The 12,998-nt window shown below is 39.0% G+C and overlaps 1 protein-coding gene across 8 annotated transcripts in view; it reads left to right on the plus strand.

The window, feature by feature from the left end:
• Nucleotides 1–12,570, plus strand: part of PIK3R1 (phosphoinositide-3-kinase regulatory subunit 1) — an 84,487-nt gene extending 71,917 nt beyond the window's left edge. For 6 of the 8 annotated variants that reach the window (XM_039870112.1, XM_039870115.1, XM_039870116.1 and 3 more), the window contains 9 exons: nt 3,527–3,629; nt 4,372–4,470; nt 4,569–4,749; nt 4,981–5,106; nt 5,863–6,005; nt 6,216–6,392; nt 6,488–6,556; nt 7,168–7,338; nt 8,406–12,570. In XM_039870112.1, coding sequence (XP_039726046.1) covers nt 3,527–3,629; nt 4,372–4,470; nt 4,569–4,749; nt 4,981–5,106; nt 5,863–6,005; nt 6,216–6,392; nt 6,488–6,556; nt 7,168–7,338; nt 8,406–8,595 — 1,259 coding nt within the window. In that variant the 3' untranslated portion in view covers nt 8,596–12,570. Of the gene's footprint in view, nt 1–1,496; nt 1,504–1,603; nt 2,107–3,526; nt 3,630–4,371; nt 4,471–4,568; nt 4,750–4,980; nt 5,107–5,862; nt 6,006–6,215; nt 6,393–6,487; nt 6,557–7,167; nt 7,339–8,405 lie in introns of those variants that run through there. The other 2 variants (XM_039870118.1, XM_039870117.1) reach the window with 2 other exon arrangements.
• Nucleotides 12,571–12,998: the final 428 nt, after the last annotated feature.

Below are 12,998 nucleotides of genomic sequence, written 5' to 3' on the forward strand. Positions count from 1 at the left end.
GAGAGAGATTAAGCACTCCCTGGGGAGGGCAGATGGGAGATTAGGGGAGACACTCCCCCGTTTCCTCAAGGGGCACAGTGTGAGGGGAAGATGGAGTTTAGGCTGGAAATGTGGAAGGAGGTAATTACAAACTGCTTGGCTGGAAGCTGGTGCCTGGCCAGGCCTGGGAGAGATGTGGAAAATCACCTGTCTCCCTGCCCTCCTCCCGGGGTCGCTTTGCCACCTGGGCTCCAGCAGCGGGACTGGTTTGCACCAAGTGCTCCCAAAGGCATGGGGGTGGCCCACCTGGCTGCCCGTCAGACAGCTGCCAGGAGACCAGTCTCCCTTCCTTTTGGGGAAAGCATCAACATTTTTAGTAAACTGAATTATTTTCTGAATCTTATCTGAGGGCATACCCACCATCACTACCCCCACTTTTACCATTTTTATTTGAATTTGAGTTTTGGGTTACTCAAACCCTTCGGCAAATGTAAAAGTGAATGGGAGAGGGTGGGAGGGTATAGGCTGAGTCTGCCTTCCTAGTTAATGGGAAAATGAATTAAACTAGAACGGAGATATAAGTGAACAGAGAATGTCCTGCTTTTGCTCTGCTATTTTATATATTTTATGATTCTAAATTTGATAGAAAATCTAAGTTTCAAGGGCTTCTGTGTTCTTTAAATTGTCACACAAATATGTGACATACATGTGTTACATAGATCAGAAAGCCTGCTAAAATTTTTTTAATCAACCATATTTACATGGAGGGGTGGCTTTTTTTCCCCCCCTCATCATAATATTGTAAAAGGAAAGAGCGACCGATTCACAAGGGAAATGAATATTAAGCTCCAGTAAGAACAGCAGGATTATATGCAGAATGACTTTAAAGAACTGAAATTAATAATTAGATTTATAGGGGAATTGATTTCTGTACATTAACTACTGCTAAGAAAGAATAGTCATATTTGTCCCCAGAGTGAGGCACTTGGGATGGTGGGGATAGAAGTCCCCCTAAAGTGATTACGTCACTCTCCACCCCCACCGCCCCCCCCGGCTCTGCTCCCCACCACAAGCAGTATTAGCACAGTAAATCTGAAGATGGGGGTCATCAGTGAGAAATACTTTGCCAAGATAAGTCTCTTCCTATTCTGCATTCTGATATATATGGCCTCTTTCTTTTCGGAAGACTCAGCTTTCTTTGACCAGTCTTGTTAGACAGTAACATTAAAATTCTCATTAATAATGTTGACGGTTATGGTGATTATTTCTGCTAATAGACATCTTCATTCCTGTTAAGAATTTCCATTGTTATTCCATAAAGTCTAGTTTTAACTTTGCAGTATTGGGTAGAGGAGGGGATGCTGCCTTTACATTTTCTTTTAATTGCGCTTTCTAATGTGACACATTTGTGACTGTGTTTAAGTTCTCAGTTTTCAGTGAATTATGTAAGACTAAAATTAAATATCTAGAGTTCTTGATCCTTTCTGCTCTTAATATATATGAGTGGTATTTAAGGACTGCAAAATATACCTTAACTATACCATTTTGATGCATTTATAAGATTTTTAAGCCAAGGAATGATTAGGCTATCTAAAAACCCAGATGTACTGGGGAAAGGGGGAAAAAAAAAGCTACGTGCTGCAGCATATCAGCTTTTGTCAACCTGCCAACAGTGGAGCATACCATGCTGCAAGGAGTAATAAAAAAGGAATTAGAAAACTCACTGCTGGAGGAGAACAGTCAAATTAAACACCTTTTTGAAACGATGGGCATGTATACATTGTCATGCTATTAAGTGTAGGTTCTTAGTGAGATTGGGATCGTGCTAAGGCTGGTATAAAAGAGAAATGATGAAGCAGGAGTGGTCTGGTGACATTTTTCTGACTTGATTGGCTGGGGTGTGTGATGTAATAGGTTACAGTGCAGCCCCTTATAGGTTTTAAAATGAATTCCAAGACACCATTACAAAGAAAGCCGGACTCTTTTCTTATAACTGAGCTCAGCCAAGGAAACTCACACAAATGTACAACACTGTTTGGAATATGGAAGACCTGGATTTAGACTATGCTAAGACAGATATAAATTGTGGCACAGACTTGATGTTTTATATAGAAATGGATCCACCAGGTAATACTGCAGTATTCTTATAGAAAGCTAATTTTGTGGCTTCTTTTTTTTTTTGACAACTACTATAACAAAGCCTTTTAGATTCTTGTTTTTATTAATTTATTCTAATTTAATAATTAGTTTGAGCATAGCTTGAAAATTAAACAAACTGACTGCCTGTGGAAGCAAGCAGATCAGGCTGTGTGTGGTAAATGCTTATTCTTACTTGAATGGATATGAATGGAATTCCAGTTTTTCACTGGTGTCTTTTGTTAATCAAGGTCTTTGCTATTTGGGTTATATTGTTGTATGTCGTTCCTTTAGTTAAAATGATGTTCTCCTTTGTGCTGCTTTTCTCTGTTGACCGTGGATGAGAACAGTGTGGTACTTTGCAGTGATAACACTTGGTACTTTTGAAAGCATGTAAAATGTAGCAGTGATTGCAACTCAGTTCTAGGTGACCTGAAACTATTCTAAATCGAATGTTGAGACTTTGCCTGCTCTTTTATACTAAGATACTATAATGAGAAAAGAAGTTAGCTCTCCCTTATTTAGTCCTGCTCTTTATAAAATATTCTCGATAGACACCTGAAATAATTTTTACATAAAATAGTCACAGTGCTCTAAAACTTATGACTTAAAATTTAGCTAAAAATCCTAGACCGATTTTGCTTTCTAAATCAATTTATCCCAACGTCAGCCCTCCCTCCCAATTAAGAAATCTCAAACACTGCAGTCTCTCATTTGTCCCCAATTGGTCTATGAATACTGATTTGACATTGAGGAAAAGGAGTATGGTTTTTAATCGGTCTTGGCATATAGAGCACAATTTATCCAACAGGACATGGACATGGACACTAAAGAGATTTAGGTCAGATGAGTTTCTTCAAGTGGCTATTGTCAGAACAGTGCCTAAAATACTAAGATTAGAGAAAACCAATTCCTCTTCTTAAAACATACTGCTGTAGATTTTTTTTTTTTAACACCACAACAGCATTTGTGGAGGACAGAAACTAAATTTGCCTAATTTAATAAGATTAAATTAAAGCCAGCCATGTGATTCCTCCTGCTCATATGTTCATGGTTTCTTACTTTAGGTGGATTTGACCAGGCATGAAACTTTAATATAACTAGAACCTAAAAGTAGAAAATGTCATGACTGTGGATTTACTCTGAAATTCATTCAAGTGACCAGCTCAATTTCTTTGTTAGTGTCTAAGCTGTTTTTCAGTTTCTTTTCTCTGAGTCATACTCTGAAAGATTTGTTGTGTTTTTTTGTTTTTGAAAGAAAACTATCTTCTGTGTCTCATGGAATTGTGAATTATTGCTATATTTCACATTCTACTTTTTTCTACATGGAAATGCGCCTAAAGAAATTAGGTCTAATTTAAAATGTTCAATTGGGGTTGCAAACAACTTTTTCTTTCTTCTTTATCTACAGCACTGCCTCCTAAACCACCAAAACCCACTACTGTAGCCAACAACGGTATGAATAACAATATGTCCTTACAAGATGCTGAATGGTACTGGGGAGATATCTCGAGGTAAGGCTACAGAAATGCTTAGTTTTCACTAGAGAGTTTTAGATTAAGAGAAGGAAAAGCAGCAGCTTGCTAAGTTCCATTTTTAGGATATCATACAGTATAAGCATGAAGCATAGTTGGTTTTCTTCCAAAGATGACCAGAGAAGTCACTGATCCGCTGGAGAACTGTGGGTGCTGGATGCCACAGGAAATTAAATACTCAAGAAGTTTTTCATTATTGACAGAGATGTCAGGGAAGCACCACGATGAAGTGACACTGCCTCAAAGGCAGCACATAAAGTCACTCTCTATTAGGCAAAACTCTAAGAATTAATATTACACATAATAAAATGGCACTTTTATTCTTAATTTTTTTTTTTTTTTTTTTAGGCGAGGGGTTTGGGAGAACCTTTTGGGATCATGACTTGCTTGCTGATTGTCACAGTGATTAGAGTGTTTGGTTAAAAAATATAACCAGTACCACAGTCATATCAATAGTGAAAGTAGTTTTTTTTTTTTTTTTACAACTCCCATGCACCTGTTCATAATGAGATGAAGTTTATAACATTTTTAGGTAAACAAAGAATCGTTAAGGTCTGAAAATTAATAAATGTAAATCTATAAGGACGGGGCGTAATACAGGCTCTCTCTGTGCTTTCTGCTCAATTTTACTGTGAACCTAAAACTTTATTTAAAAAAATATATACACCCAGAGTCACTAAATCCTTGAGGTGAGCACTGTCTTATGTTCTTTTCACTTCAGGGAAGAAGTAAATGAAAAACTTCGAGATACAGCTGATGGGACCTTTTTGGTACGAGACGCATCTACTAAAATGCATGGTGATTATACTCTTACACTAAGGTAAGTCAAAGAATGTAGCTAAAATTAGAGTGTTCAAGTTGACATTAAAACATTTCTTCAAAGAAAATTATGTCATTATGTTTATATTGTATTTACAGGAAAGGAGGAAATAACAAATTAATCAAAATATTTCACCGAGATGGGAAATATGGCTTCTCTGACCCATTAACCTTCAACTCTGTGGTTGAATTAATAAACCACTACCGGAATGAGTCTCTAGCTCAGTACAATCCCAAGCTGGATGTGAAATTACTTTATCCAGTGTCCAAATACCAACAGGTAATCAAATACTGATATGTTATTTCAATAAGATACTTTCAATGCTTGTAATACACCTTTACATGTAATGAAATTTAAAAAGCTTTGTACTTGTGATTACAAAATACAATTTTAGAGTAGAATAAAATACTTTAATAAAATATCTGATGTAGAAAAAATCCTTAAACAATTCTTAATTTTTAATACCCTATCAATTGAATTTCTTTCTCCTCTGGTCTCTAATCCTTCTAGGATCAAGTCGTTAAAGAAGATAATATTGAAGCTGTAGGAAAAAAATTACATGAATATAACACTCAATTTCAAGAAAAAAGTCGGGAATATGATAGATTATATGAGGATTATACCCGTACTTCCCAGGTGAGTTTTTTGTGACAATCAGATTAAAATTTTAGAAGTCTTAGTTCTAAACACGTGTTAAAACCTAACACGTGTTATAGTCAGCTTCATAAAAAGGGTTGAATTTTTGCAAAAAAAAGTGAGGGGAGAGATCATTTATTTGTGGATCATTGACTATTTTAGTAATTTACTCATTGTATCCTCAACCTTTTAAACGAAGCCTATAAGTATCAGAATAATAAACTAAGTTCACAAGATGAAGAAGTTGCTATGGGTTTTGAGTTGTAATTCCTGACTGAAGAATTATTTTTAGGTTGGAAGTTAGTAATAGTGGGAAGTTCCACAGATTCGTCTAACCTTGGAAATGGAGATTTAAGCATTATGTACCTCTGCCATGAAAAACGGACTACATTGACTGTAACTTTAGCCGAGAGACTTAACCTTCTCTAGGCCATCATGTGGTTGGGACCGCCAGAGGGAGTAGAAGGCAACATAGATGTCACGAACTGCTGATAAAAGTAGAATGGTTTTAACAAAGATGAAAACTATAGGAAATTGTCAAGCAATCATCTTCCATAGACTGGGAAAATGCCCAAAGGAAACGTGTGCTTTCCTGAGAGCATTTTAATGGGTTTTATGAATTAGAGTCCCACCTTGCTGATGAAGTGCTTGTGTGCTAGACAGTCATGCAGATCAGATGCCCTGGTCGTGCTTCACAGTGGGAACTTGCCTGTTCTATGAAAGGTGTGACATTGTCTTATTAAAATTGTGCTGCAGGAAATCCAGATGAAAAGAACGGCTATTGAAGCATTTAATGAAACCATAAAAATATTTGAAGAACAGTGCCAAACCCAGGAGCGGTACAGCAAAGAGTACATAGAAAAGTTTAAACGTGAAGGCAACGAGAAAGAAATACAAAGGTCGGTGAACCCTGAGTGTTCCCTTTGTCCTTGTGCTAGAGATAACCAGATGATCTCGCTTTCTGTGCTTTGAATGATTAAACAACAGGAAGAGAAAGCATTCTTTACCTGAGGAAAATGGCTGGGAATCCACAGTGAACCTTTTCATAAACTTGGGAAAACCTTCACGATGAACTCAGGTGATTACAGATGCCTTTCTTTTACCTGTAGGATTATGCATAATTATGAAAAGTTAAAGTCTCGAATCAGTGAAATTGTTGACAGTAGGAGAAGACTGGAGGAAGACTTGAAAAAGCAGGCAGCTGAGTATCGGGAGATTGACAAACGCATGAACAGCATCAAACCGGACCTCATCCAGCTGAGAAAGACACGAGACCAATACTTGATGTAAGGACTGGAAATGGAACCCTGTGAGCGAATGATTGGTAATGGCCAGAATTAAGGATCAGCTATAAATACACTTTCTTTTTAAACCCCTTCAGGTGGTTGACTCAGAAAGGAGTTCGGCAGAAGAAGTTGAACGAGTGGCTGGGCAATGAGAACACTGAAGAGTAAGTAGTTTTGCCGAGTTTGGAACCTCGTGGAGAAAGTGGACAAACTCAGCCTCACTATCCAGCGTTTTTTAAAGGGAAAGTTTAGGGAAGGAAGATACAGACTTTTTCACATAATGCTGTAGAGCAGAATTGTGTCCATAATGATGTCCCTGAACAGCTCAAAAATCCCAACGTGTTTTTGGAATAGAGAATTTAAAAAGAAAGGACACAGGCCCAGTCTATTTTTTGAAGCTTAAGTAGATGTTATGTTTAAATTATTTGAAAACTGGCAATCCTCCTAGTCAATCAATTTCCTGATCTAAACTGGACAAACATGATTGTTTAATACCGTCCTCTCTGCCCAGGTGTCTGAGCATAGTTGCTGACTTGAACGCAGGAAGAGTATAACATGGCTGCGAACTCTTTGGCCAGGGAGAGTACTTTGAAGGCTAAACTCGATGAGAGGAAAACTCAGGCCAGAGAGGCTGGTTGAGTCAGACCTGTGTTATGGCTCTGACTTGCTTGTAGGTGGGACAGAAACAAGGCAGAAGAGATGAGGGACGGGGTGAGGGGGCAGCCCAGTGGCTCCCATGCACTTTATTTAGAAACCATCTCTCCTGCCTACTTAGCCAATATTCACTGGTGGAAGACGATGAGGATTTGCCCCACCATGATGAGAAGACATGGAACGTCGGAAGCAGCAACCGAAACAAAGCTGAAAACCTACTGCGAGGGAAGCGAGATGGCACATTTCTTGTCCGGGAAAGCAGTAAGCAAGGCTGCTACGCCTGCTCTGTGGTGTATGTATCTCCAGCAAACTATTTCTTGTGTTCAGCATTTCTTAAAGGAGGTATTTCAGCCAGCCGGGCAAGGATTTGAAAACGTTCTAATCCGAGAGAATCTTACAGTAATGTAGAGGAGGAAAAAGAAAACCGGCATAATATTTTTTAAAGTCTGTTAATAGAGGCTGGTAGAAAGAAACCTGCTTCTTAGTTGGGAGCTTGGGGTTTGGGCCCCAATTCAACATTTTTTTTTTTCCATCTTTAAAATGGAAATAGCAATGCTTGCCTCCCAAGACTCTAACTCACATGAGAATACCACCCACAGGTAAAAAGTCCCTATCAGGAACAGGTCAAAACCAGACAGACAGACCCTGATCACTGTCCTTGAGATAATTACACACAAGAGAAGATATTTTTGTCATGTGGCATATTTTTGTTCATTTCTTAATAGCCTAGGAAGTACCTTGAATGAAGAGTTTGGGATCATCATTTCAGAGCAGTGAGTGTCCTCCAGGAGAGACAGGTTCTAGAACATTATACTCCATGAGCTCTCTCCGTTTAAGCAAAGACATAGTCCAGCAGGAAAGGAGTAAGAACTTTGACAAGGGAATAGGATAGTGAATGCCAAGACGAAGAGGCGTGTAGACATATTAAGGCTGTCCCGAGAGGAGGAAGCCTATTAATAACTAGTAATAGTATGACCGGTCACACAGCGGCGCTAATGACGACGGTTAGAAGCGACCACTTGTGTGCTTACTGCATTCCAGGCATTCTGTCAAGCACATCACGTACATCGTCTCATTTGTGAAAGCCACCCGTTATATTACTATCTTTTTAAACCATTTTGAAGATGAAAATACAGCAGCTCAGGGAGGCCACGCTCCCTTACCTGGGCTGCTCAGCCAGTAAGTGACAGAGACACAAGTCTACTGCTAGCCTAGGACTCTTCCCTACAGGGAGACTGGCTTGCATAGAATCTACTTTTTGATGGCGATGATTTTGTTAAAAATACCTTGTGGAGTCACAAATTGTGCTGGACAAGTTCAAAAGGCATTTGCTCACTCTCTCCCTCTCTCTCTCTCCAGGGTGGACGGCGAGGTAAAGCACTGTGTCATAAACAAAACGGCGACCGGCTACGGCTTTGCCGAGCCCTATAACCTGTACAGCTCTCTGAAGGAACTGGTGCTACATTACCAACACACCTCCCTCGTGCAGCACAACGACTCCCTCAATGTCACACTAGCCTACCCAGTGTACGCACAGCAGAGGCGATGAAGCACGGGCCCCACGCCTCCTCCTGAAGTTCAGCCACCCCGAGGCCTCCGGGAAGCACAGGGCTCCTCTCCAGCCTGACCTGAGAACTGAGCTGTGGAAACGAAGCCGTCTGCCTTCAGATGGGACTCGAGCCTTTGACAAAAAAAGCAGTGGGGGAAGACACGCAGCCCAGCGCTGTGCGATGATGACCAGACATTTCAAATCTGGAGTGCTTATCCTTCCTTCCCTCTTTTTTTTTTTCTGGTTTAATTTAAAACCACCAGAACACACAACACAAAGAGAAAAAGAAATGCAAAAATCTCTGCGTGCAGGGACAAAGAGGCCTTTAACTATGGTGCTCGTCAATGCTTTCTGAAGCTTTACCAGCTCAAAGCTGGGACCAGAGGATGTATGGGGCTTGAAGAGGCCCGGCCTGGGGACGCTCGGCCCAGCCTGGTTTAGCCGTGCCCGCTGGACCCAGACACTTAGCACTGTGGATTACTTCATTTTCTAACAAATGAACAATATGTAGCAGAAAGGCACTTCCTCACAAGGAACACTTTGGGAGAACGTTGGCTCACGTACGTTCAGAGGAAATTCTATTGTAGCCAAGTGCCACAGTGTTTTGTTTAAACTTCTCAAGAAACAAAAAATCCAACAGAAAAGCGGAACTTGGAAAACGGGACTTAAAATGACATTCAATATATAAAATATGTACATAACATTGGATGACTAACTATCAAATAGATGGATTTGTATCAATACCAAATAGCTTCTGTTTTGTTTTGCTGAAGGCTAAATTCACAGCGCTATGCAATTCTTAATTTTCATTAAGTTGTTATCTCAGTTTTAAATGTAACTTCAGAATAAGCTTCCCCTGCCCCAATTTTTGTTGCTTGAAAATACTGTCGTCTCTGATTTTTGTGTTAATATTCATTTTGTTATTCTTTTACTTTTTTTAAAAGAAATGTACAGGATGCCAGTTTTTAAAAAAGGCTTCAGAATTAAAACTATGAAATATTTTACAGTTTTTCTTGTACAGAGTACTTGGCTGTTAGCCCAAGGTTAAAAAGTTCATAACAGATTTTTTGGACTAAATGTTTTGTTGGGCAGTGCCTGATAAGCTTCAAAGCTGCTTTATTCAATAAAAAAAAAAAAAGATATATGAATATGACAAAGTATTACTGAGTTCAACGATGTTGTTTCAAGACTCTTCAAATACGGTACCTGGCAATGTTTGTTTTATAAAGAATTGTGAACTTCTTGAATCTAGGGAGGGGGGGATGTAGCAAAGGGATGTATACAGGTGGGGTGGCATGGTGGTATGCACTTTCTCTTTTTCATGATTAGAGAAGTAAATAACTTCGCTGCAAAGTGAAGTTGCTTCTACTTCAGTCTTTTCTTACTGTGATCTGCTAGTTATCAATTATGACAATTACAAATTTACTAGGACTCTAACACAGTGCAGCTGGTCAGATATTTTCAGTTCTTAGGAAGGAAGCCAGGCTCCAGGAACAGTGTTCCACCTTTGTTTGGAACACTGATTTCAAGGTATAGTTGCTACAGTTAGAAAGTATGTCTCTTTTTAACATTAGACTACCATTACAAACAACATTCATTGTAGAGCAAGCATGATCTGAAAAATATTTTTATCTGGATATTTGTTATTTCCCTAACTTTCTATTCACTTTAGATCAGAAAGCAAATAGGTATGATTGTAACTTACTGCTCTGGGCTGTGTGGAGCTCATTAAAGCCATGGCCATTTCAGGGATCATCTTGACAGTCCTCAGTCATCCAAATAATTGTATGTGTTATACTTCACTGTGGGGAAAAGGAAGGGGTTGTTAGAGTCACCTTTCCAATTTAAGGCAAGAGCGAGAGAGCTCCCTGATTCACATATGCAAAAAGCCGTTCTGTTCAGGAGGAATTGTACATGTATTGGGAGGAATAAAGGATAATTATAATCGTGGGCACTACGCTGGTAGATTAAAATAGAATGTTACAATTTGTTTTCTTTTCTCAACGTTAGATTCACCCACAGCTTTATTTCTCTTCCCTTCAAATACTAGAGTGAGGGGTTTTGTTAATGTTCCTTTTAAAATTCTTTTGAAAGAATTCATCTAGCAGCTGACTTAACTGTAGAATGTATTTTTTTCCCTCTTTACATGAAGCTAGCAATAGTCAGTCTTATAGCCAGACTGTCAGCCCTCAAACTTGACTACACTGTTCTGACCATCTCCCTCTCATCTCCAGACAATTGATAATCTCGCTGGTTTGGGTCTGTGAGTGTCTGGTTTAAAACTATCTTTCCATGTCGCATAGTAGTTTATAAACTAGGACTTTTTTTTTTTTTGGTAGCACATCCATGTATGCTATTAAGTATAAATTTTCATTTAATTTCTAAAATATAAGATCTGAGATGGAATGTTTCATTAACAGTGTTTTTGCTTCAACTTTGCAAGATGACATGGTAGTGGGCACCTGCCTTATTTTTGCACCTCAAGCATAAACACTAGATCTTTGAAGTGCAAGGGCAAGATTCCTCGTTCCATATCCGAGGGAGTGACACCACACCTCTGATGTCACACCTCTGCCAAATGCCTTCTTGACTGTGTGTTGCGTGCCCACCACACATGTCCTCCTAGGTGTTTGACCGGCAGGGCTCCATGGGTTCATTCAGATGGTCATCTAACAACACTGTCTCAGTGGCTCAAGAATAGGAATGGACACAGCAGAGGCACTCTGATACACGCTCTTGTCCATGCATTGATCTTCCCCACCCCACGTAGCATCCTAAAAAGCCAGAAGCTAAGCTGCAGAGAGGTTGTGACAAGGCTAGAGAAGTGGGAGTATTGGAACCTGATATTAGAAAGAACAATTATAACCTGATATTAGACGGAAAAGTTATAACGTGAAAAAGCATGTGTTTGCAACATCTGACAACTTCACGGCCCTGGATATATGTATATATGTATATGTGCATGGACTGTGTTTCCAGTACACCTTTCAGCCAGAACAGATCCAGTCATTGAATTCAAGTATATAACAAGCAAATGTGTAGTACAGTTCTTGTATATGCGTATGGGTTGTTTTTTTCCCTCTGAAATAGCTTTGTTTTGTCTTATAAAGGTGAAAATTGTTTCCAAGTGAAGTGAGAAGTTCATAATTCTTTGGCTTTTTCTGTTTTTAAAAGTTACTACTTTTGAGAAGCTGGTCTAGATGACTTGCTTAACTTGGAAATCCTCGTTTTCAATGTGTCACGTCAAAATGTGTTTATGTGAGCTGTCACTGTAGGGGATCAATTGCTTTGTCATATAGCTGGTTATGAACTAGTAATGTGTTTGAGAAGTCCTACTGATGTTCCTTATTGGGAGAAAAATTCTGCTGGTTTTAACAACTGTGCTTTTGCTATGCATGGTATCCAAGTCAGTTGGAAAGCAGACCCTGAAATTTGAGTTCAGGGTCATTTAAGAAAGGGGCAGTTTAAAGCACAATGCCTCACATGGGACAAAGTTCTAAAATGCCAAATTCTTATTTTTAAAAAATCTAGTTATATAAAATACTGGTATTATGAGTAAGGAAGGAAGATAATTCGGTTCATTGGAAACACTGTCCAACTTAACATTAAACTTGTCACCATGAGATAGCATTAGCTGCCCAGGATGCTGCTATTAAAACAAACACACACTACCACACACACACACACAAACTCATTTATATGTGTGTATTTTTTAAAGCTACGACCTGTTCAATGTTTTTACAAATCTGTTTATATGACATTGTTAAAATAAAGTTGGTCTTTTGACGAGAGGGAGGATGTGATGGTCAGTTGTAATTTTGCCTTTACAAGGCAACTGGGCGGCGGGTGGGGGGGAGTGTGCCTCCTTGACATTTGGTTCAAGCTATAGATTTCATGGAGCTATGTCTTGTTTTAAGTTGCTTTAATGCATTGTATTAGGTCTTCAAAGAGAATAAAGGTTGTTTTGAAACTTAAGCGATGGTTTGAAATGTCAGTTATCACCTAAGAAATATTTCTAAAGCTACTCTCTTGCTCTTTTGGTTAATAAAAGTTGCTGTTTCTATAGTCTCCCACCCACCCCTTTTCAGTCTATTACCTCATTTTTATAAAGTGAGAAGGACATTAAGAGTGGTCACATGATTGATGGCTCAGTGTTGTTTACATAATTACACTATATACTTAATGATGAATATACCTCTAGGTGATGTCATTTTAAGACATGTTCTTGCTATAAGAATACAAGAATGCCCACTGTCTCTCAATCCCTCTCCTCCTTCACTATATCCATCTCCAAACCTTCAGAATTCTCTACAAACTCTGGTCTGTGAAGAAATTGGTTTGGTCTCTCTGTCCTACAGGCTGCATTATTTTGAACACTCACCATACAGGGACTATGCAGCATG

Source organism: Pteropus medius, unplaced genomic scaffold, assembly GCF_902729225.1.
Source record: "Pteropus medius unplaced genomic scaffold, Ma_sr-lr_union100, whole genome shotgun sequence".
Classification (NCBI taxonomy): Eukaryota; Metazoa; Chordata; class Mammalia; order Chiroptera; family Pteropodidae; genus Pteropus; species Pteropus medius.